This window comes from Enhydra lutris, unplaced genomic scaffold (assembly GCF_002288905.1).
Source record: "Enhydra lutris kenyoni isolate GAN:26980312 unplaced genomic scaffold, ASM228890v2 scaffoldscaffold57, whole genome shotgun sequence".
Lineage (NCBI taxonomy): Eukaryota > Metazoa > Chordata > Mammalia > Carnivora > Mustelidae > Enhydra > Enhydra lutris.
The window spans coordinates 1,420,663-1,444,944 of NW_019154141.1; the positions used below are offsets into that span (position 1 = coordinate 1,420,663).

General features: G+C 48.6%; 1 protein-coding gene across 3 annotated transcripts in view; it reads left to right on the forward strand.

The window, feature by feature from the left end:
- Nucleotides 1–24,282, forward strand: part of LOC111158193 (solute carrier family 39 member 11) — a 322,724-nt gene that overhangs the window by 179,896 nt on the left and 118,546 nt on the right. For all 3 annotated transcript variants that reach the window (XM_022520108.1, XM_022520107.1, XM_022520109.1), the window contains exon 6: nucleotides 10,644–10,814. In XM_022520108.1, coding sequence (XP_022375816.1) covers nucleotides 10,644–10,814 — 171 coding nt within the window. The remainder of the gene's footprint in view (nucleotides 1–10,643; nucleotides 10,815–24,282) is intronic.

Below are 24,282 nucleotides of genomic sequence, written 5' to 3' on the forward strand. Positions count from 1 at the left end.
CCTCTTAAAAAAAAAAAAGGATTTTCATTTGATAAGGAAGTGATGGTTTCTATCAAGACAATGCAATGACTTTTCACCTTCTAGTCTTAAATTCCTTTGCCTTCCCCCCAGTGTGTTTGGCAACGTCCTGTCTTCTTAGGTGCCCAGAGAGAACTAAGGATCAGGCATATCCCTGTGTATGACCTCGAGATCTCTAACTGGGTGGTAATATTTGGACTGACATGACTTTAGAGACTGAGGAAGTACCTGGATTAAGTAGTACTTTTGTGGTCTCAAACATTAATTTTCAAAATTCAGTCTATATCAGAATTACCTTGGGGGTGAGGGCAGGGGAGGGCACACGGCGGGGGCGGGTTCCTGGGCTCCTCTCCCACAGGTTCTAACTCAGCAGCTCTAGCATGGGCTCCAGAAGCTGGGTTTTGTAAGTTCTCACTGTGAACCAGCAATGGATGGTGTTTACTCCACACTAGGAGATAGAGTAGTCTAGGCTGTTCATCTTTATTCTCAGAACCAGAAGGGATGGCAGAACAGTATTACCTCAAAAGGGGAAAGTAAGCCAAGCGACTATAAAGTTAATATTAGCTGTTGGACGGGAGCCTTGAAGTGGGTGCTGTTCTGCTGGACGCCCCCTCCCTGACCTGATCGTCGACAACCACGTAAGTCAAGTGCATGGCTCCCATCTTTCTGGAGTCAGCTGAGAGCCCTTGGCAAAGCTCTTCTAAGCACTGGTGTTCTGCGGGATGCCCTTTCTCTCTCTCTGATGGGCTGGGACTTTTGGGCAGCAAATGTCATCTGCTGGGGACACTCCCCCAAAGGCTTTGATGACCCCCTTCCCCATGGGGGCATTTGTGCTGAACACACATGTGCAGGGTGAACTAAGAGTGGGCGAGACGGCTCTGGAGCCCACCTGGGATTTATTCTTAGACCCCAGTCCATTCATCAGGAAGGAGTTCCTGTTGCTTCACTGGTCGTTCGTGCCTTCCCAGCAGAAGCGGTGACCGGGTAGGTGGCCGTGTCAGTCTTACTGGGTGTTTCGGCTCCCTTGCCTAAGAGTAGAAATTATTACCTTAGGGGCACCTGGGTGGCTCAGAGGGTTAAAGCCTCTGCCTTCAGCTCAGGTCTTGATCTCAGGGTCTTGGGATGGAGCCCCGCATGGGGCTCTCTGCTCAGCAGGGGGCCTGCTCCCTCCTCTCTCTCTGCCTGCCTCTCTGCCTACTTATGATTTCTGTCTGTCAAATAAATGAATAAAATCTTAAAAAAAAAAAAGAAATTATTACCTTAGTTAGACATCTATAACAGGCAGTGTTTTAGGGGGTAGTCTGCTTAATGGATGAGAAATCTTTCGCTAAGAGTGAACCCATCTCTTCTTCTGATGTATATTTAATTTTTACCAGTTATGCAGTTCTGTTTGGGTCTGCGTTGTCACTAAGCAGTTGCTGGCCCAGTTGCAAGCGTCATGGTTAAGGCGTGGATTACTTTCAGTGCCTGGGAACTATGGACTGAAAGGACAAGGCAGTCAAGTCAGCCTCCTTACCCAGCAGCGTCTGACCCTCTGATAACCGTGTGGCTGGTGATCTTTAGAATGATGAATGGAGATATCTATTCTAGTTACAGAGATTGTAAATAGGTTTTGCATCCTATTTCTGAAATTCCAGATGCTTCTCTGCTCAAAGATTAATAGCTAAGCCTAATAAATGCTTCCGTTATCTTTCCATGAAGTTCCCTTCATCTCCAGGGGCATCTTTTCCTGCTCCGGCATGAGCCATGCAGTACCTCCATGCAGTACGGAGTGTGTGGCTGCTTTCAGAGTAGTGCAGTGAGTCAGTGCAGCGTCTCCCCACCCTAGAACTCAGACCCTGAATGGGGCACAAGTAGGACTGTCTGATAAAATACAGGTATACAGTTAAGTTTTAATTCCAAGTGAAGAATACTTTTTAGCATAAGTATACACCAGGTAATATTTGGGATATACTTATACTAAAATGAAAGTTTCATTTTATCTGAAACTCCAGTACAGCTGAGCACCTGGTCTTTTTGTTTGCTGAATCTGGAAGCCCTCGCAAGGATCCTGTCCACACTAGATTCGTCTCACCATATATATAATGTTTATAGGACTGCTGTGTTGCTTACAAGAATCCCAGGTTGTCGCGTGGGAAGAAGACCAGAGAAGCAAGAGAACCTCTCACATACCCTGCTTTTGAAAAACGTAGCATTTCGATATTGAGAGAGAAAAGTAGCTTTCAGGCCATACCAGCTAGTGGCATAAATAGAACAGATGACCCCCCCACAAACACACTTTTTTTTTAAGGCACTTTTTTAAAGGAACTTTTAAAATGGAGGCTAGAGGGGCACCTGGGTGGCTCAGTTGGTTAAGCAGCCAGCTCTTGGTTTCAGCTCAGGTCATGACCTCAGGGTCGTGGAATTGAGGCCCATATCAGGCTCTGTGCCAAGCGGAGAGTCTGCTTGAGGATTCTCTCCCTTTCTCTCCCTCTGCCCCTCCCGCCGCTCATGCTTGCATGTGCTCTCTCTCTCTCTCTCTCTCTGAAATAAATAAATAAGTCTTTAAAAAATAAATAAAATGGAGGCTAGAGCCCCAAGTTGACCAGGTGGAGACATCTGTATAAGATGTATCCGGCGTGTGAGAATTCCTGCCGCTCTCACTGGCCATCGGCGGGCAAGAGTGGATCACTGGAAAATTACCCATGGCGGTGAGGAGTTAGCTAATGGTGTATCATTAGAGAAGGCTCGTTTAGACAGAGGACCTTGCACAAAGGAGGAAAGAAATATTCCTGAAACTTTGAAATGTGTTCCACCTCACCTGTAGCCAAAGAAACACAAACTAAGGGAAATGTCATTTCCTTCATAAAGGAGTACATTTATTTTTAAACGCGAAAGACCCATGCTGACCGAGAAATGCCAGGACGAGAACTTGCAGACTCTGCTTCACAGGAGTGGAAATGGCATGGCCTTTCTGGAAACTAATTAGCCAAATGTATCACAGCCCTCTGATCAGCACTTCCACTTCTGGGAATTTTGTTCAAATTTCTCGTTGTTTATACAGGTAAAAGGTTTTGCAGGGATATTTATAGAAATAAGATTAGAAATAGCCTAAATGCCCAATAGTATGAGAATGTAAATAATAATATGTATTGCTTGAAATGCCTGTTAGAGTTTCCAGTCACAGAGGGGAAATGCTTATGTTACGTTTCGCCAGAGCAGAAAGTGGTCTACGGCTGTATAATAGGATATCTCCGTTAAGTGAAAACCGTACAAGAAAGGCATTGAAGGAAATACACCGAACTCAGATATATAGGCATTTTTAGGTGATGTGATTATGTGAGATTTAAATTTGCTTCTGTATATTTTCAGGGTTTCCAAGATTGCTTTGATACGCACTTACATTTCTGTAGTCAGAGTGGGGTGAGCGGCGGGAGTTACTGCGTTCGGGAGTTACTGCAATGGTTGAGGGGGTTGAATGTCAGGCCAGCCCTGCCTTGACTACTGAAGCCCATCAAACTTATTAAATGGACAACACTTAAACGAATGGCATGCTGTTGGCTTTCTGCCAGGACTTCACATTAGCAGCATATATGCTGGCATTTCCAAGGGCTTTTGGAGGACCTAAGGGTGAATAGCCTGGTAGGGCTCAGGGAGGCTAAGGAACTTCTCCCCGGGGGAAGGCACCACGAGCATCCTCTCGGCTGCCCAGTTTGCATGGAGAGGGAGACTCTACCCTATCGCTAGCCTGCAGCACTCAGACCTCCCCACTTCCTGACAGCTGAGTCCCACGTCAAGTGCCCAGTGGGTTCTAAAGACGGCATTTGAGGAAAAAACGTCCAAGAGCCAAAATGACCCGCTCAAACATCCTTTTGCTCCCTTAAACCACCAAGACCTGCCCCTCCCCCAGAACATCAAAAGCCAAGAATTAAATTTTCTTACCATTTTCAACAAACACCTCTCTTTCTGGGAGCTTGAAGCCTAAATCACTTTGAACAGATAGTGGAGGGGAGAAAGGGAGCTATGGATCCATGAAGGAAATTTTCATGTTTTATCTTCAAAGGCGTGGACCTGCATTTGCATTTGTAAAATGCACCTGTGGTACAGCTCTGCCATGGTTCAATTTTAGCAAACCGTTTCTTGGCCAGCAGAGAGTTACAAGCAAGCACGTGGAAGACGGAAGGGTTGTTGCGCAGAGATTACCCATCGGCAATAGGAACTTTTCCTCACATGCTGGGATGTGTTTCCTGGGATAGGTCAGCCCTATGCTCCCATGGTCCATATGAATCATGAAGCCATAAAACATTTAGTGCCTGAGGTCAAGAAGGTACATCCCCTGGCTGAGTGCCCGTTCTGGGCGGTCGGGAGCAGAAAGAGTATGCCCCTCTGTGGCAAGACGGGGCACTGCATCTTTTAGTATCTGGAAAAGAGTGCCCATTCCAACTTGAATAGAAAGGAATGGTTTTGCAGATGATGGGCTCAGAACTAAGCAAAATTCCCTCAAGGCATTAAAAACTAAAGCCACAAAGGCTGAGGAATGTAGGAGATATTTCTGTAGTTTTACGTGAAGCAAGCGGAATATGAAACTGTACGTTAATATCAGTGCCATCAGTAGGAATCACTAAACTTCATTGTGCTTTTCAAGTGCGAGGCACTGTGCACAAGCACTTTACCTGTATTTTAGTTCTCTTAACAACCTTCGTAGGAAGATGTGATTATTAAACCCATTTTAGTACAAACGCAATGATACACAGAGACAGCATTTCCTTGAAGCCTTATGGCTAATGCTTGACAGAACCATCAGCCTGTGGTTGACAGAGCTACAATCCCATGTTGGCAGAGCCGTGATCCTATGGTTGACAGAGCCACATCCTGTGGATGATAGAGCTGCATCCCGTGATTGACAGAGCTACATCCTGTGGTTGACAGAGCCATGATCCCAAGATTGGCTGAGCCACAATCCCATGGTTGGCAGAGCCATGATCCTGTGATTGACAGAGCCACATCCTATGGTTGACAGAGCCATAATCCCATGTTGGCAGAGCCATGATCCCATGGTTGACAGAGCCACATCCTGTGGTTGACAGAGCCGCCATCCCATGGTTGGCAGACCCATGACCTCATGGTTAACAGAGCCACAATCCCATCTTGGGAGAGCCAGGATCCCATGGTTGGCAGCCACGATCCTGTGATTGGCAGAGCCACATCCTGTGGTTCGCAGAGCCACATCCCATGGTTGACAGAGCCACATCTCATGGCAGGCAATGTGTGATGCTGCAGGTCTTCTCCTCACCATTTGCACTGACTGCAAATCTGTAAAATGTGAACGTGCTTGAACTGGACAAAGGGTGGGAACAAACGATAGTCATTGTGGTAGGGATATTAGGGACTTTTTCTTTAAAGGAGTTATGTTTACAGCTTTATAAAAGGGAAACAGTATGCAAGTGGATAGGTTTAGAGACAGTCATAGTCTTTAGTTTTGGATGTCTTTGAGCTGAAGGGTCATCTGCCAAGACTGGGAGAACCACTGGGCTCTTAAATTTCCATGGGACTGTCAAGAAGGGGCTCCATGGGCCTTGATTTCTCTATGTGCCGAGGCTGATGCTAACTCATTTTGAGTCATTATTTCATGTTCAGATTCAGCATTAATTACATAACGGAAGTCATGCTAATCCCATAAATGATTATAGAAACAGAACCAAATACTTAGCAGGCTTTGTCACACTCATGATGATAATTGGATTTCTTTCCCCAAATCATTCTGATTCTCTGGGAAACAAGAAAGAAGAGAAAATAGAAGTAAATAGATCCTCCTCTCTTCCTGCTCCGGATCAGTCTTTTGATCTTGCTTGTGCATATCTAGTACATAGTGAGTACGGATCGCTGACGACTCTTCATTTTATGTTCTATAAATGGGGTTTAGAAAGAAGGTGTTTCTCCAGAGGTTTGAAGTTTTCTGTTCTTATCCGATGAGGAGTTGCCTATTTGTGCTAATTCAACCAGATCATTTCCATTGATGTCTTGGGGATATTTTCAAAGCTCTCATGGCTGGTGATCTGTTAATTAACGTTGTAGCATTCACTGGGGACTGAGGTTCCATCATTGGGCCCTATTAGATTTGGCCGGTTACATCATTAGGACAATATCCTATGTCCTTGGGGGCCTGGGCTCATGGGGTATGAAAATAGAGGTTAACATAACTTTCATCTTTTTTTAAAAAAGATTTTATTTATTTATTTGACAGACAGAGATCATAAGTAGGCAGAGAGACAGGCAGAAAGAGAGAGGAGGAAACAGGCCCTCTGTGGAGCAGAGCCCGATGTGGGGCTCGATCCCTGGACCCTGAGATCATGACCTGAGCTGAAGGAAGGCAGAGGCTTTAACCCACTGAGCCACCCAGGCGCCCCATAACTTTCATCTTACATGGTGTTCTCAGTCTGAGGTCCTTGAATCCATAAGGATTCAAAAATTTTTTTAATTTTTTTTTTTTCTGGAGAGAGGATCATAGCTTCCACCATACTTTCCAGAGTGAGTGCTGATGCCCAATGGTTCAGAGCCTCTGATCTAGAGGCTTCAGCACTTCTTGCTTCACTGGGAAGGAAGTCAGACACGAGGAGGATGGGGTGTCCCCAGGCAGCCGGGTTCAAGATGGCCCGCCAGACCAGGGACAGCTTTGCCCTGTGATACGATGTGCTGGGGATGAGAATCACACGCGTGATTGTGTGAACATGTCACCTAAGTTCACTCTGTGATTCAGCAGGAGGAATGAGCCTTGGATAGGTCTCTCCATTCCCCTGTGGTCCTCAAATGCAGCAACACCATGCCTCGCCAGAAAAGATGAAATTGGGGGATGACAAGCCAAGCCCCAGCAGTGGGTCTCTTCTTTGTGTGGATTCTTAGATGCTGGAGCCTAAATTAAAAAAAAACAAAACAAAACAAAAAAAACCTAAAAAAACTCTTTTGATAATGGACAGCTTTGTAGTCTTTTCTTCTACCTTCCTGAAAGAATCGTAACCCTGTGTTCCATGCCTGCTGTTTTCTACTTACAGCTGTTTTACACTTGGAAATAGTAGTGCTGAGGGGTTAAGAAGCACTGTTTTTTGCATCCTTTTCAGGTTTGTCTGCAAGTGGGAATGACTATAGACAGGAGATTTCCACGGAACCTTTCCCATGTCTGGGATCATGGGATCCAAGCTCACCCGACCCTCTGTGCACCCTGAACATTTCCACGCTAACTATCTGGGATTTCTAGCCCCCCAGTATCGTGGCGGGGACTGCTCTCACTGTCCTTCTTGGGGAGCAGGGGAGCAGATCAACACTCCACCTGGTCCACCCCAAATCAACAACGGGACCCTGGTTGGGAGGTTGCCTCTGCGGGCAAAGACCTGACTTGACTCCAGTATGAGTCCACCTGGGGCAGGTTGTGCGGCCGGGAACCAGTTCACTCCAGCTCTCAGCTCTTCAGGCTCTTTATTTTTTAGAAGGAATGAGCTCTGCTTAATCCTTGGAAGAATTAAGGAAAAGTTCTCAGTCCCACTGATCAGTTAATGTCACTGATGCCATCTTGTATTTCTGAGCTGACATTGGCTGTTCCATTTCTGAATGACCTTCCTCTTTGCCGATCCTACTTCAGAAGTGCCCAGGCCTTTCCCCTCCCAGCAGATCTCACAGGTTCCGGTCGCTGTGGCCCACCTGGGGCTTGGCAGTTGCCTCCGTGAGGTGGTCATCTTTAGCCTCTGATGCCGGGGTTCTGCTTCTTGGCATGCGGTGGTTGAACTCGTCTTGCCAGGAGAGGGAAGAAGATGCCTTGCTCAGGAGATATCCGTACTCTCTGTAGTGATATATTTGGACTAATTTTCCTCATGGCAGACTCATTGGAGGCTGTTACTGAGTAGGGGCTTATTGACCTTGAACAAGTACGTCAGGTGTTCACACCCCCCCAACCATGTCCCACTGGGGAAGACGCCAACAGCAGCTTTCACACGCTGGGACCCCAAGGCAGAGCGTGCAGTTTTACCTCCATTAACAACTTTTTCTGCTTCTCGATCGTTCCTACTGAGCAGGAGTGCGCTGCTGGAATTCTCAAACGGTGCCCCCATCCCTGTTGCTTTCTGTGTATTACCTGCGGGAGAGTCAGAGTCCGATCCTTTTGTGACCCTGACAAAGAGAAGCACCTGCTTCAGAGACTGTCAGAGAGTAGGCATTTCTGCCCTTGAATTGAAAGGAATTCTCCATGTCTTCCATGTCTATTGTCTTTTCAATTGTAAAATCCCAAAGGGAAGAGTCACGTTACCCCTGCCCCCCCACCCCATCAACTCCCCCTGGAAGCCTGGGGCCGGTGTGTGTACTCAGAGGAAGCCCCATGAATTGGTGGTGTTTTCGGACGGGGCCGGGAGGAAGGCAAGTGGCCTCCACCACCATATGGAGTAGGTCCTGGACAGCCCTCGGGCCTACTTTGCTTGTATCTTTAGTGTTCATGGGCTTGAGGTCACACAGGTTTACTCCGTTTTCGGCCCAGCCTCTGTGGCCTGAGTCATCAAGTATTGTCACCATAAAAGTTGACACTCTGTGGGTGTCAAGAAACAGGTGTGCGCACGTGCACAAAGGATTTGTGGTATGTGAGGTACCAGGTGACACTCCCATGCTTGTGTGTACACACACACACACGAACACATGCACGGCGTGGAAACCCCGCCGTGAGAGTTTAGCTCCAAAAGAAAATGGGTTGGGACGTGGGGATGCCGGGGTCTGCCTGCCTTTGGCACTTGCTTCCTCCTCCAGCGGACCTGCTGGATATGAGGGAACAAACTGGTCTTCAAAAGGAGTGTTTTGGTTTTGTTTTTATTTTTGTTCTTTTCCTGTTTTGGAAATAGAAAGCGGTGTTCACTTAGTCAGGTTCCTCTGAGAAGGGCATCAAAGGCCCGATCCAGTTTATGTAGCGAGATCTGGTCTTTAAGTGAAGCGCTTGAGAGGGAAAGGTAAACCACCCTACCTTGCTTTACAGCAAAGCAGTAGGGAGAGGCCTGCCAGAGGCCCACGGTCAAGGCCAAAGGAGTCCTTACAATTGCCCTTACTTCTTAATTGACCTTGGGAAACATTTTTGCGACTTTCGGCTTAGAGATGAGAATTCTTTTGCTTGTGGAAAATTTATCAAGAAAGGAAGTAGAAGCACCATGGAGAGTCCCTCCTACCGTTCAAGTTGATGACCGTGGACTTCTGTGACCAGTGGTCCCCCACACAGCTGAGTGTCCATCAAGCTTCTGCTGTTTCCTGCAGTCATAGGAGCCACACTGTTTATTGTCCCAACCAGGACACTTTGAGCATGAAAGGGGACACTCCTAGTCTCCCTGGGATGGCGATCCCAGACTGGGAGGTATGGTTGCCCTGCTCGTGATGGGGGTTGTGCAGACACGGCAGGTGTCCCATCCGTTATGACTCTCAGGTTCTCGTGTTCACTCAGGATAGACTCTCCTTTCTGTTCCTGCCACCACGTGTCTGCCATTTGCTCAAGACTCTGCTCCTCCGGACACCGCTCCCGCAGACGTATCCACACTGCGCGCCACCGCGGGCTGAGTGCTCAGCCTCAGACTGGGGCCATTTGCCTCCGTTAGGAATGAGCAGATAGGACCCGGGACGCCATAGGTAGTTGGCGCAATGTGGGTCTATGAAACGACACCCTTCAAATATACCCCCACAAAGGGAAGTTTGGAAGGAAGGTTAGCTCATGAATCCAGTGGCTGGGTACCGTAGTCCGCCCACGGGGGTCAGAATGCCCTGTGACACCCAGGCTGCCATTTGCCTGTCTGTGTGTCCATCTGGCTGACCGTCCGGCTACATCATTTCTCATCTCAGCGTGCCTCTCTGCTTCTCCTTCCTTCTGTCATTTGTCGAGCTGCGTCCTTGTTCACTTCCTGCTTGGGACATCAGGCTGCCCGAACATGACCTTTTGGACTGAGAATCCGCACTTGAATCACCAGGCCCGTCCCCACTCCAGTCCCCCAGTCCCTGGGGAGGGAATCTGATTGGCTGGGCCTGGCATGTGGATGGGTTCCCATGAGGTGGCGTGGCTAGGAGAGCAGAGTCACCTACGGGGCGGGAGAGAGGGAACACGTGACAGCCACCACAGTCCACACCTGTGCACTTGGTAGCCGTTAAGCCCTTGCCTGGTGCCTCTCATTTAATCCTTGCATGACCCTGAGGGGTAGGTACCATTATTGTCTCACTTTGTGACTCTGGAAACTAGGGCACAGAGAGGGTAAACAGCTAGTTTAGTGCCACACAGCAGATAAGTGGACAAGTCAGCAGGGAGCCCGCAGCCTGGCTCCAGGATTTGAGCTCCTAATCACCACTCAGTATTGTTTCTCCCTAATAAGCATTGCCAGGGCACCCCCAGTTTCATCTTTTTTATCCTCTCCTATCCCTGTACACTGGGTATCGAGTGTCTACTCAGTGAGCATTTGCTGAGTGAGTGGGTGAGCAAGCAAAGGAAGGGGGAGGAAGAAAGAAACAGAACACTGGGTCCATTAGGAAGTTAGGGGATGGATCCCTCCCCAGGGTGGAAAGCGTCCTCCTGCTGCTGCTTGCCCTCACACCAGAGTGCACATTTTCAAAGTGCTCTCTCTCCCTGCCCCTCTCTCTTTGCTCAGACAAGAGCGAGAATGGCGAGGCCTATCAGAGGAAGAAGGCGGTGGCCACCAGCCTTCCTGAGGGCCCTGCCGCCCCGGTGCCTCCTCGAGGGAACCCGGCGCAGCCTGGCAGCGGCAGCTGGAGGAGGATCGCACTGCTCATCTTGGCCATCACCATCCACAACATTCCAGGTGAGGTCCTACCCCTGCGCTCTCCAGCCGCCTGCCCAAAGGGAAAGTCACTCCGTCGCTCAGTCACTCCGTCTTGGCTGGAAGAAGAGCGCGGACCTTTGTGACATGGGTCCTTTTTTGGAGGGACGCGGGGACAGAATGCAAATCTTCCTCAACTTTATTTGCAACTTGTGATATTGCTGTGGGGTGCAGCTTGTAGGAGCACGGGATGTCTCTGGTTCTAACACCCTTTTAAAATCCTGCGTTCCCTACAGGTTGGCACTGATGGTTGCCTTACCCGCCTTCTCCCTGTGGGACACCTGTCCGAAAATGCCCTTGCCGGTCCTATCCGTTCTAGCATGCTATGGTTAATTTGCTTTGCGTCTCTGGATTTAGTTTAATTGAACAAAATTTGTTGGTGTTCTATTTCGAATATATTCTGTTTCACTTAGAGTAACGAGAAAACATAGGTACACCTAAAAAAGAACAAAGATATTCTTTAAAAAAATGAGGGAACCTGAGGAATTTGCTGGGTCACATCTTGGAATTCTAGCTCTGCCACTTACTCACTAGTGTATCTAGACAAGTGACTTGAGCCCTCTGAGCCTTGGTTTTCTCGTCTGTGAAATGGGCATAAAGCCACTACTGAGAGAACCGGGATATCATTTACAAAATGAATCACATTTCTTTCCATACTTAAATGAGATGCTGTAGCGTGTGCACGTGTGCGCGCACACACACACACACACACACACACACACACACACACACACAGATTTTGGCACCTTACTTGGACTCCATGAACATTTGGAAAATGGTAGCAGTGATTAGCATTAAGAATACTCCTGTCCTCCCTTCCAGCTGTGACTTCCTCAGCCTTGAGTTCTTCAATGTTCCATCATTGGTTGTGCCGGAACTCAAGTTTTAGGAGTAACCTTGCTGAGGAAGTGTCCCCGGGTGATAGGTTCATTATCTGAGCCCTTTGCACAGTTCCTGATGCCAGGAACTTGTTACCTTGTTACAGGACAATGACCAGAGGCCCCTTTTTCTCTTCGAAGCTCTTGTAGATGTTGCTGTATGACCCTCTAGCTTCCATATTGTGGGGTCTAAGGCCACAGCCAAACTGAACTTATTCCTCGCTGGGTAACTCAATAGCCTTCTGCTTACACAACAAGGACTTGTTTTTTGTTTTAGGGGTTTTTTGGGTCATTGTTAAAGAATGAAAATTTCGATAACTTATATATTCTGATATATGCTAAACCTGTCTAGAACACTATGTTTCCAGTTACTTTTTAAAAAAGACTTTGTCCATTTAGTTATTTTAGAGTGAGAGAGTGTACATGAGCAGGGGGATGGGCAGAGGGAGAGGGACAAGCAGATGTGGGGCTTGATCCCAGGACCCCAAGATCATGACCTGAGCCAGCCACCCAACCAACTGAGCCACCCAGGCCCTCCATTTCCAGCCAGTAAAGCTCAGATCATGTCCTGGATGAGAAGCACTATCATTATTTGTATCCTGGTCTTAGGAATTTTTATCATATGGTTTGCCCCCCAGTTTTTCTTCAGCGTGTTTTTCTCATTTCCCTCTTGGCTCTCTCCCTCTGGGTCATGGGCAGACTCTTTGGTCTTTCTAGAATCAGCTATTAAGTATTTCTCGAGACAGAATCTTACGTGGGACCCCAGTGCACAAAGCTGACCAAAGCAGATTTGTCCTGGTGGAAAGGCCTGGCCACATTCACCCGCAGGACCTTAGTGAGCTCCCTGGAAGACCTAGGGCTTGGCAGAGAACAGCTCGAAAACCCTCCACAGTCATCTTCAGCCTGTTAAATCCTAATCTGTAGAGAAGAGAAGGTACTTATCTTGTCTTTTCAGTCATAATAGTAGCGATCTTTCTGCCACTCAAGGCTCCTTCTCTAACCAGTCGGAAATGAATAAAGATCTGTCCATTGGGTTCACAATCACATAAGATAACTGTACTGACTTGAGGTGTCCCGTGCTGATTCTCTGTCTCCCTGAAGAATACAAAAGTGTCCTAAAATCTAGATCTCATAGCACTGGGTTTTGAGAAGCGGGAAAAAGCTTTCCTCTGATGGAGCCCTTCCTGTCTTCTACCAGCCTCTTCCCTTCTGTGTTCCCATGCGCTCAGCTGGGACTGTGTCGGGACTCATTTTGACAGAAGGTCAGGGAGAGTCAGAATGTTTATTGACTTCTGCGAGAGCTTGGATTAAGGTGAGAAACAAGACCATGCTAGCAGCAAGGCGTATGGGACGACACCAACATTTGCTGATCAAGGTCAGCATGGATTCAGAGGTTACGTCTTCCCTGACAGTAGACCTTCTTCTGGATCCTGGGCATTCCCAAGTTCATGTTCAGCCCATGTCCCTATTATGGTGAATGTGAAAGTGTCATTTGAGATGAGGGTTGTGAGGCTCGTAGGAAACTCAACTGAGTCGGTTTCATCAGGAGCCCAGCATAACAGTCCGTGACCTGGGGAATGGCTGGTTTGTGTGGATCGAGAAGTTTGAGGGTAAATTTCTTCCCCAGTCTTGCATTTTATTAATTGCATTTTAATAATGAATTCTAGGCACTTGAGTTATATCAGTCATAAAACAGACCAAGATACCTAGCCTCTGTAACGTTAGGGCAGGGGGATAGAATGGAAATAGTAGTGATCAGTGGATTATATGTTACATTCAAAGGCTGTTGGTGCTGTAAGCAATGGATACGTCCAGCAGTGCTGATGAGATGCTAAGCTGTTAAAGAAAGGAGTTGCAGTTGACCACAAATAGAGTGGTCAGGATGGGTCTCACTGAGACCTTGCATTTGAGTGAGACATACAGCTCTCTGGGGCACAGTGAGTGTTCCAGGCAGAGGGAGCAGCCAGTGCAAGGGCCCTGAGGCAGAAGCACGTCTGGACCTCCGAGGAGTAGCCAGGAGTCAGGCATGGAGTAGGAGTAGGGTGAGTGGGAGGGAGAGGCACAAAGGGAGGATAGAGACGTCAGCCCTACTCCAGGTGGAGCTCAGAGGCATTGTAAGGATTTTCCTTTTTACTCGGGGAGATGGGCCACTCCAGGGTCTTGAGCAGAGAGGCATATGATCTGAACGGTGCTTTCAAAGCTTCTCTCCAGGCACTGAATTCAGACTGGACCCAGGAGGGACGAGGGCAGCCATGGGGAGACTGGGCAGAGGCCATGGTGGGGGTGCGAGCTGCAGACAGGGGGCTTAGTCTGGGGCGGTCGTGCGTCCGCGGAGGATGTGCCGATGCAGCGGGCTGGGGTGTGGACACGGATGGGATCCAAGAGGGACCCCGAGGTTTCAGGACTGACCGGCTGCCAGCATGGAGTCACCACCAGCTGGGACGGGGAAGACCCCGCAGGGGCAGTTTTAGAAGGGCATATCAAGAACTTGATTTTGGACGGTGAGGTCTGATTGTCGCCAGACATTCAGGTGGAGATGCCAGTCAGGTGGTGGCGCGGACGAGCCAGGAGACAGGAGCAGAGTCTGGGCAACAGAGAGAAGTCTGGAGCAGATGCGAATCGTTGGCATGGGGGTGTTGTGGCAAGCCTGGCGCCAGTGACATCCCCAGGGTCTAACGGCAAGCAGGTGCGTCTCCCCGCCCCCCCGGGGCCCATCCCCGGCGCCTCGGGCTGCTAACCCCTGTCCAGAGCAGTCGGCCTGCCCACGGTTACTGTCAGCGGCTTCCTGCCCTTTGACGGGAACCTTATCAAAAGCTTGTCTGTCGCCAGCTTATCTTTGAAAAGGTCTCTTTTTTAACACTATCCTTATACTTTATTAAAGATTTAACTAGGAAAAAAAAAATTTAACTAGAGCTTTGACGTTCCCTGAGACTCTGGGTTTGAAGATAGACTTTTCACAATGACTAAAAGGATAATTGATTTTTTTTTTGAAGTTTTTTTTGTCTTTGCTGGTTCAGTTTTATATGTCCTGGGGATGGCATTTTGTTAATTTTCTTTTTTAATTTGGAAGTAAAAAGGAGAGCTTGTTAGCGAGTATCCTGTCCTCCAGAGGTTTCTGGAGTGTGAGGATACACGTGTAGACGCACACACACATGCACCTGGGGCAGTGGGTTAACCTTTAATACACGTGTGCAAGGACGGATGTGTTCTTGGACTTCTGTGGCTCACTGGCATCCTTAAGGACCTGGGAAGAGCTGGGGACCCCCTCACACACAGCCCACAGGCAGATCTGGGTAGGCACGGACCTCATACAGTCCTGAAACGGGAAAATCCCCACTTTCGAGAAACAAAGGCACAGTCTTGCAAGCAGCTTAAATGTTTTCGGAAGAAACTGTCCTGATTAATGAAGACCATCAGACGCGAGTCCCTCCGGCTCGAGTGGCTGATGCAGAGTCCCCGCGGGGGACGGGCTGCTCATCCACATTGTCCCTCCTCTGGCTTGGCCTGTGTGCGTCGGTGCGGGTCGGGGCCCTCACATCCTTTGGAAAACGATACCCCGAGGAAAGGACGTGTTTTCTGTGAAAGAACCCTGTAGCCTTTGGAACATTGTCACTTAAAGTGATTTTCATGCAACATCTTGCAGGGTTGAGGGCTCCGAGCCTTCTAGAGGTTCCCGAGCCTGCGGCAGACACGCCGCCTCTCAGCGTCTGAGTGGAATTAAAAACCAACTAGCAGTCGAGTCCCCGCTAATCTCCTTTCATGAGTGGCTTATGGTCTCGACAGTGCACTATAGCTTTGCTTTCCGTGCCAGAAAGTTCAATTTTGAGCTTAAGGGGATCTTCCAGAGGTTCTCTCTCCTTCAAACACTAGTCCATTTGGTGATCCAGGGCGTGTGTGCGCACACGCGCGTGCATACACGCACGTGTTAAATTACCACTGGGATTCCTTTCAGCCCCGGCATTGGATGAGTCTGTGGACAATGATACAGATCGTGCAGTATTCTTTCCATGAATTCTACGGTGTTAATCGTCCCTTCCTTTGCGACGCCGTGCTGTGTCCTGTGTCCGCGTCTGTCGTGATCTTACCGCTCCAAATGGTAGTTCTTTTAAACGTGTCCCCCTCCCCCAGGGCCGCCTGCCTTTTCTGAGCTCACACATTACATGTTGGAGCTCAGGATCTATTTGCGCCTGTGGAATGGGGGGTGCACTTGCTACCTGGCCTCCATCCTTGGAGGATGGGGAGTCATTCAAGACCGGGGTGTCATTCGAGATCAGAGGGGGCCCCAGTTCCCCTTCTCCCTTGGCTGACGAGGCAGGCTGAGGGCTGGCATTCAACTCCTGTGCATCTCCGGGACATGGCCGGCTTTCTTTTGCATTTGAAATTATTTATTAATCCATAGAAGAGGCGAGCGGAGTCCCGTGCTTTTTATTTTCCTCTCATTAGAATCAAGAGTCAAGTTCACTTTGCTGGTTGCTCCTGTGACCTAGAGCGAGCTAAGGTCACTACCTCCGTCTCCAGAACAGCACGACAGTTGATTTTAATGATTTGGCTCGTCTTCATCGGCGGTTCCTATTTCGTGGCTTTAATGAAACATTTGAAATTTTAATCAGAAGGGCTCCCCTCCCCCGGCCAAGGAACAACATCCCACCATTCGCACACTAAAATATGAACACTGGTGGGTTATTCCTGGGACTGTGGCTGATTTTTATTTTCTAAACGTTTTTGTGAGATTTATCAACTTATCTATTGTGAATGACTCATAGGATAAAAATGGTTTTGGGAAGGAGAACCTCCATCATCAGACCATCTCAACATCCCTAACCCCCTAAACACACAAAAAAGGGTGTTATAAAGAAAAAAAGTAACAGTTTCCCTTGATGCCTGAGATAATCTTATTGGGATTCTTTAAATGACAGGTTGGGAACAAAACGGAGGATTGTATTAGCTCCTGGTGGTGCTCTAACAAAAGGTTACAAACGCAGGAGCTTAAAACAGCCCAAACCTATTCTTTTACTGTTCTGGGGGCCAGAAGTTTGCCATCGGTTTTACTGGGCTAAAGTCACGGTGCTGTGCGGGCCCAGCTCTCCCTCATGGTGGGGAGAGTCTGTTCTTGCCCCGTCCGACTTCCGGAGGCTGCTGGCCCCCGGCCTTGTGGCCACACCTGATTCCAGTCTTTGCCTCGGTGGGCACATTGCTCTCTCTTCTGTGTCTGATCTGTTTCCCTCCCCTTTTTTTTTTTTTTTTTAAAGATTTATTTACTTATTTATTTGAGAGGGAGAGTGAGTGCATGAACAGAGGTGGGGAAAGGGGCAGAGGGAGAGGGAGAAGGAGAGAAGCAGACTCTCCAGGACAGTCCTGTCTGCCAAGTCCCCTTTGTCACAAAAGGCAGCGTTCACACGTCCCCAGGCTTGCTGGTGGCATGAGCCTGGGCATCCACTTTGCTCTCACCTGGTGTCCTTGTGCTACAAGGGCAGCTTTGGAGGGTCAGTGCTTTGAGCCTGCAGGGAGGAGGCTGGGAGCTGGAAAGGACAGCGTTCTGATTCTTCATTTTCCTTCATTTTCCGGATAGAAAAGTCTGTCATTAGACAGGGACCTTTCCGATGACATCACTCAAGCAACAGCCTCTCGCTCACATTGTTCTGCTTCCAGAAACTGGAGGAGTGCTTCATGCAGCCAGAGACCCAGGCTTGGGTAACGAGTGAGCAGAGCACCTCTCGAGGCCACCGTCCTTGGCCGTAACAGAAGCCGCCGCTGATGCTGGAGGCTGCCCCTCGCCGGGGCCTTCTTAAGGGCCCCGCGTATACGAGTTGGCTATTTATACCCGTTTTACATCTTAGAAACTGAGACGTGGAGGCTCGAGGCTGCGTGAGCAGGCACAGACAGAGCCTGACTCATGCTCCAGCCCACTGCTCGCTCACTAGGCTGAGCTGTGCGGGCTTCCTCCCTCCCGGCCGGTCACAGCGCTTTCCAGAGCCAGTGACAGAGGCGTTCAGGAAATGCTTCTCTCTTCTGTGAAGCTTTTCCACATTAAATGTGAAACGTCTGCTGCACCGGCCTGGCGCGTTGGTGTGATTATCACTCCAGATGCCCCGACTCAGTTCGGCAAGGAGGTTTCGGCGGGGACAACGGGAACCGCCTCTGTGGGGGAACCGCCTCTGTGGGTGCCCTGCCGAGGCGTGTGCGGTGAGCCCCCTCGGGGCCCTGGGCACCTCTGTCAACACCACCACCTCCACCCAGGGAGGGCCATCCAAGACCAAGGCAGATGGTCATCCCTGATGTCAGGGAGGGTGACATGGGGAGAGGGGACAAGCCCAGGATTTAGAATCAGAAAGGCCAAGGGCATGGATCCTGGAGCCACCCAGTGCTTTCCCAGCTGGGTGACCTTAGGTAGGACTCTGGGAGCTTCCTTGTTCCTGGCTTTAAACTGGAGATAATCTCCATCGTGGGGTTCAGCGTTAAGGGAAACGACAGTGCTGGCCACCAGCGGGGCCACTCACTGTTTTCTTTCCCCCTCCCCCCTCTCCCTCCTACTTTGCCTGCATTTGCTCTGATCCTGAAAGATGGTTTTGCGCTGGCCTTGGGGGTCTCCCAATGGAACGTCTCCAGCCACTTTAATTTTTATCTCCAGCAGGTTACGTTTGAAGAGGCTTCTCATTTACCCCAGGAGTTGGGAAACACTGTAATATTCTCCTCTAATTATCTGTGTCTCGGTGGGAAGCCTGACATTATAATTAGCTCAGGCTCCTGTCTGGGATGACATTTTGCTCAGCATATTGTGTCCCTGGGTGTGCGCTCTAGCAGAAGCTGGTAGCATGCTCCCCAGTTACGCTGTTGGGTTGGAGCATGAGAACTGGCACAGACACCCAGAGGGCGAAATCCCAACGCTGGGATTCCTACAGGATCTGCCGCACCCCTGCCCCCACTGCCGCCCCCATAAAGCCACCGGGCAACTTTCAGATTGGCTGCCAGCTCCCGCCATCGGCTGCAGACCCCTGCCCATGCCGAACCGGTTGGCCTTTGGATCACGTGAGCTGTGCTCTCAAGCTGCGTGAGGACTAGCGTTGAAATCAAGACGCATTTCCACATCTATTAGAGTATGTCATCCTCCTACCTATTATGTAAATGAAAAGAAAAAATTAAGGCAAGAGAATCTGAACGTATTTTTGTATTAAGACTCAAAGTTTCCGCTAACTTCCAGTTGCCTTTCTCCTCTGGCCCAGCAGATGCCTGCTAGAATGTGGTGTTGCTGTCCTTTTGGACCTGCACTGTCCAGTATAGCAGCGAGGTAGCCACTGGGACAGACACGCAGAGGCTCTGGAGTCAGAAAGGCATAGATCCCAGAGCCAGCAAATGCTGTACTATTTATTGATGAGATTTGAACAAAATGCAAAATTTAGATCCTCAGTCAGATCTCGCCACATGTCACGTGCTTGGTAGCCAGCCATACGTAGCTAGTGGCTGCCATATTGGGTAGCACAGATATAGAACAATTCTATTGCATCAGAAAGTTCTAGTGGATGGCACTATTCTCGATCCTTGGCAAAAAAAAAAAAAAAAAAATGCAACTTCACGAATTACTCAGGTCCTACCCAAGCTTGCCTTGGGCTGAGTTCTGTCTAGGAGACATGTTCTGTTTCCTCGGGCACCTGTTCTTAGCCATGGGGTGTGTCAAACATGGATTAGGAATAAAGTGCCTTAAATTTCAAAATTCAAAAATAATTCATTTTTTTAAAAGATTTTATTTATATATTTGACAGAGAGAGAGATCACAAGTAGGCAGAGAGGCAGGCAGAGGGTAGAGGGGAGGCAGGCTCCCTGCTGAGCAGAGACCCCCGATGGGGGGCTCGATCCCAGGACCCTGAGATCATGACCTGAGCTGAAGGCAGAGGCTTAACACACTGAGCCACCCAGGTGCCCCCCAAATAATTCATTTTTTAACAAAGGGGTAGTACAGAGTCACCATTGTGGTGCCCTCATCTTGTTCCCGTTGGCTCTGACCTGGCTTCTTGTCTCTTGAAGTGGGGACAGCACGGGGTGGGGGAGGGGCAAGTTCATGACCACATCTGAGGTCAGGAGAATGGAAAGAGCTGCTCCAAGAGTCATCGTCTCTCCTGGGTGACGCACACCTGTCCCCCAAGCAAGGCGGCATACTGGGTTCGTGCCAGCGTAGGCCCCTCACAGAACACCTTTTCTTGCCTCAAATTGGGTTTCAGAGGAAGGACTAACTGTCACGTGAAAATTCCCCCAGCATTTATTGTCACTTTTTTCCTTTCTCCCTCTCTCTTTTTTTTTTTGCTGGGGAAAATGTCCAGTTCATCCCCCAGTGCTCCCAAATAAGACATTGACTATAGAATGCACTCGCTGAGAAAACTGTGCTCTCCTCATGGAGACAATATCCATAAGTTAGACTGTGTATAACCTTCCCTTTTCTCCCTTGGCTGCTAAGAAGCCGCCGCAATGTGAAGGGAGGACGTTCTCATGGTCTCATCCTCTGAGTTCTTCTCTCCTGTTACAGCCTATTGTACTGTATTTTCATCCTTTTCCAAAGGAGGGACATGATTCATTCATCGGCACACGCGATTTGATTCCTTTGTCCCAGGGGGTCTTTTGTGTCCTGGGCACAGATTTGATTTCTAATCCCGATAACCCAGTCTGAAAAATGCTTTCCTCTGGTTGTAACGGAGACTGGGGGCCAGGCGAGAGCGTTGGAATCGTCTGTTTATAATGTTCAACCAAACAACCGACCGATATTCTCCATGTGGGAAGCTGCCAGGGCCCCCGCACCAGTGGAGCCACCGTGCAAGCCGCAGAGCACTCCTCGGCTTTCCAGCAGCCGTGTTTCCAAAAAAATAAAAAACAAGTGAAGCTAATTTTTAAAAATCTCCCTTCTTTAACAGAAAATAGTCAAAATAATATTATTTCAACAGAGAATCAGTATAAAAAATTGAGACACTGTGCATTCTTTCTTTCTTTTTATCTCACACTAAGTCTTTGAAATCCAGGGTCTGTCTTATGCTCTGGCGCATCTCAGTTTGGATGCTAAACTTTTAATGGTTTGAGTGAAAAGGAGCCCGGCCGAAACAAAGCTGTGTATAGTGGAGAAGAAAAAAATGGTTTCTACTTCTTCAGCTTTTAAACTTAAATTTAATTTTAACTTTATTTCTAAATGTAAATTTTATTTTTATTTTTTGTATAAAAGCTAATATTTTATTTTTAAATTTAATGTTATTTTAATTTTAAATTTAATTTAAATTTAAAATTAAATTTAAATTCAAACTTAAATTAATTCAAATGAAGTAAAAGTCTTCCTTTGCTCCTTCCCTCCAGCCAAATTCCAAGTGCTTCATGGTCCCATGTAGCTAGTGGCCGCCACGTCCGATGGCACAGTCTCAGTGCTCCGAGAGATACAATTATGCCGTGAAAGAGCTTCCATTCTGACAGAGGAGATAAAGTTTATACGTACACAAATTATAATGCAGTACAGAACGAATCCATCATCACGGGAAGTCAAAACAAGTGCAAGGCCCCAGACCAAGGGTGTAATTTCTTTTGGCTCCATGCATTTTAAACATTAATATTTATACTGCCCTTAGACTTGGGATTGAACCCAGGCCTTGGAGGACTGATGGGCTGCCAGGAATTCCACCCCCACACACAGCAGAGAAAGGATGGAGGAAGCAGCAGGCATGCCATGCACAGCGGCACGCGGGAAGGGTCAAGGCCACCAGCTTGATGGGCAGCGGTTCTCTTTCTTCCTGTGAGTTAATGAGATAACGAGGAGGTATCCGGAGCCACAGCACTGACCCACCTGCAGGGTGCCGGGCAGATCAGTCTGCATCTGGAAGCATCCTTCCCACCAGAACTGCACTGCTGTGGCTCAGTTCAGCCCGGTACCTCCACCCTAGGCCAAGGCTGCAAGGAGAAATCCCTTCAGACCCTTTCCTCCTCCCAGAGAGGCCACGCTGAGGAGGGAGGACTGTTGCTACTGCAAACTGGCCCCTAATTCAGAGACATTGCTATGTGCAGAGTCTCAACGTGACCCGTGCTGGCTTTCCCCCCAGAGCTTAACTTATCTTTGCTTCACCGTAAAGAGGACTCTAGCTTTTCTAAAACTTTGGGTTCTGAAAACACCGTGAGCCTGGGCTCGAGGGAGAATCCTCCGGGGAACGTCTCACCTGCTGATGAGTCCCTGTCCCCTGATAAGACGGCCTCATTTGTTCGGAAGCTGTAGCAGATAGAACAGGTTTAATCAGGTGATCGTAGTGGAGGTGCAGACTCTGTAATAGTCCCAGCTCATTCGTATTTATATATGCTAATTTTAGGACACATTAATTATGTATTTAATAAGTCCCTGTTTATCCTGTTTTCTCTCCGTTCCCTTGATAGCTGTTATGGTGTAGAGTTGAAAATAATTAAAATGTTACTTGTGTTCTGCAAATAACAATTAGCCAAGGATGAATTCTGAAATCAAAATCCCGTTCTCTTTCCTTTTCTGTCGTTAAGTACAGTGAGCAAAATGAAACCTAAATGCACCTGTAGGTCCGTGCCACGTTCCTGCCTCAGTTGGAGGGTAATTATTCCCTTTTCTGGGTGGTAATTGCCAGAGACCATGGCTGACCTGACTGAAACAGCTTCCGAGGCCTTGGGCACCTCTCTTCTTGTTGGCCTGGAGACACACATTCAGGTGGTGAGCTCAGCATGAGGCCATGGGAGAGGACAGGAGGAGGGGGGCTGTTCTCCACAGAGCACACGAAGAGGCTGGCAAGTTCTGTCTCTAGAAAGCCTGCTGAGTGGGGGGAGGGCTGGGTTGGGCCCAAACTTCCTCCAACACCTGGATTCCCAAGCCAAGTCAAACCACCCATCCTGCTGCCATTCGGCCCCCTGGAGAACAGGCAGCCCCACAGTCTGTGCTTTTTGCATTTTACCTGCCCAGAGGGTGGCACCGCATCCTCTTGTAGGATCTCGTCCTGGTCTGTCCCTGTTCTGCCTGCTCATGCAGTGGTTGGTCGCTGCTGGGAGTGGACATTGGGTCCCATTTCCTTTTGTCTTGGATCTTGCCTTGCTTCCAACATCCTGCCAATTGCCAGTGCAGGAGTCACTCTTCCAGCCCCTAATCCCCCTCTTCCTGACCCCGGGAGGGGCCCCAAGCTGTTGATCTTTGCAGCCCATCCCCAGGGCTTAAGCCCCACTGTCAGCAAGCCCCACTTGTAGAGCAAGGATTCCCCACCCTCAACTTTAGCCAAGTAGCTATTGGAAATGGAATTCACATGAGCGCTCAAAAAGGAATTCATTGCCCCCTTGCAGTCAATAATTCTACTCAAGGGAAAATGCACAAGGAGAGGAGTCTCAAACAGATCCATCTTGCTGATGTGCTACCAGAAAAATTTAATGCGAAGATAACTCAAAGCTCATGGAATTTGGAGTTTGGAAACTGCCTTCGTACGATAACAGTGGAGACTAGCCAAACTCTCCCTTACGATTGTGGTTTACGATGGGTAAGAAAAAGCTAGGAACCAGGTTGTGTAGTTTTTACCTTATTTTGAAAATGACCTTGTGGTTGTGCTTTTAACAAGTGATTTCCAGATCTGTGAGGGAGGGAGAATCCCTCTAGCCTCATGTGAGGATAAACTCGGGTCCTGGATGTGAGCCTGCCCGAGGAGTAAAGGGACCTGAGAGGCAGCAGTTTCTCCGATGATCTGGGCCGGCAGCTGGTCCGCACCTTCTCCTCGCGGATCCCCGTTTCCTTTCTGCCGCTGTACCGTGTGCTCATCCTCTCTCTCTGAAAGTTCAGAGCTATCATTTCCAGGGGTGGTGTTCTTTTGTTCCTCTTCTGTTAGGTTCTTAGAAATCCTTCTCGGTGCAGAGTTGTTGAGGGAAGAGGTAGGGCTGTGCTGGTGGAAAAAAAAGATCTCTGACTCCCTGTTTTCAGGTGCAGAGTGTCTCAAATGACAGTCCAGCAACAGAGGCAAATTCTCTCATCTGCTTTTAATCAAACACTTTTCTCCAGCAAAGCCGTTTGTTTACAAGATCAGCAAGTCACAGGAGCATCTTTGCTTTCCTGCCTGAGCCCTGGTCTCAAGGGGCAGCCTTGCTCTCATATGAGGGCCACGCAGGGCTCTCCTGTCAGGAGTGGGGTATGTGATGAACTCAGCCACTGACCCCTCCAGAGGACAGAGGAGAAAGCCAAGGGGAGGAGAGTAGAGGGCTGGAATGACAGGCGTAAGGATGTGGGGGGATGCTGGGTTGTCTATGGGGTTTGGGAGAATTTGGGCCATTCACCTTTCCATGCTATTTGGGCTGTGCCCCATAAGGGACATGCTCTGCCCAGATTTGCTTGGTCCCCAGGGGCTCAGGATAAGCTCTGGATTTTACCTCTCTGTCTTTGTAAAGAGTGCCCTGTTGCTTGGAGACAGGGGATGGTGCCTGGAGTGAAGATAAGGTTGTCAAGGAAACCAAGCCACAAATTCCCTTGTTTTTCTCCAAGTTACTGGACAGAAGAGTAAAGGATTTTTGCTCTGACAACTGGAAGAAAAGTATCTTCTTTTCTGTGTGTGTTTTAGACAAATATAAAT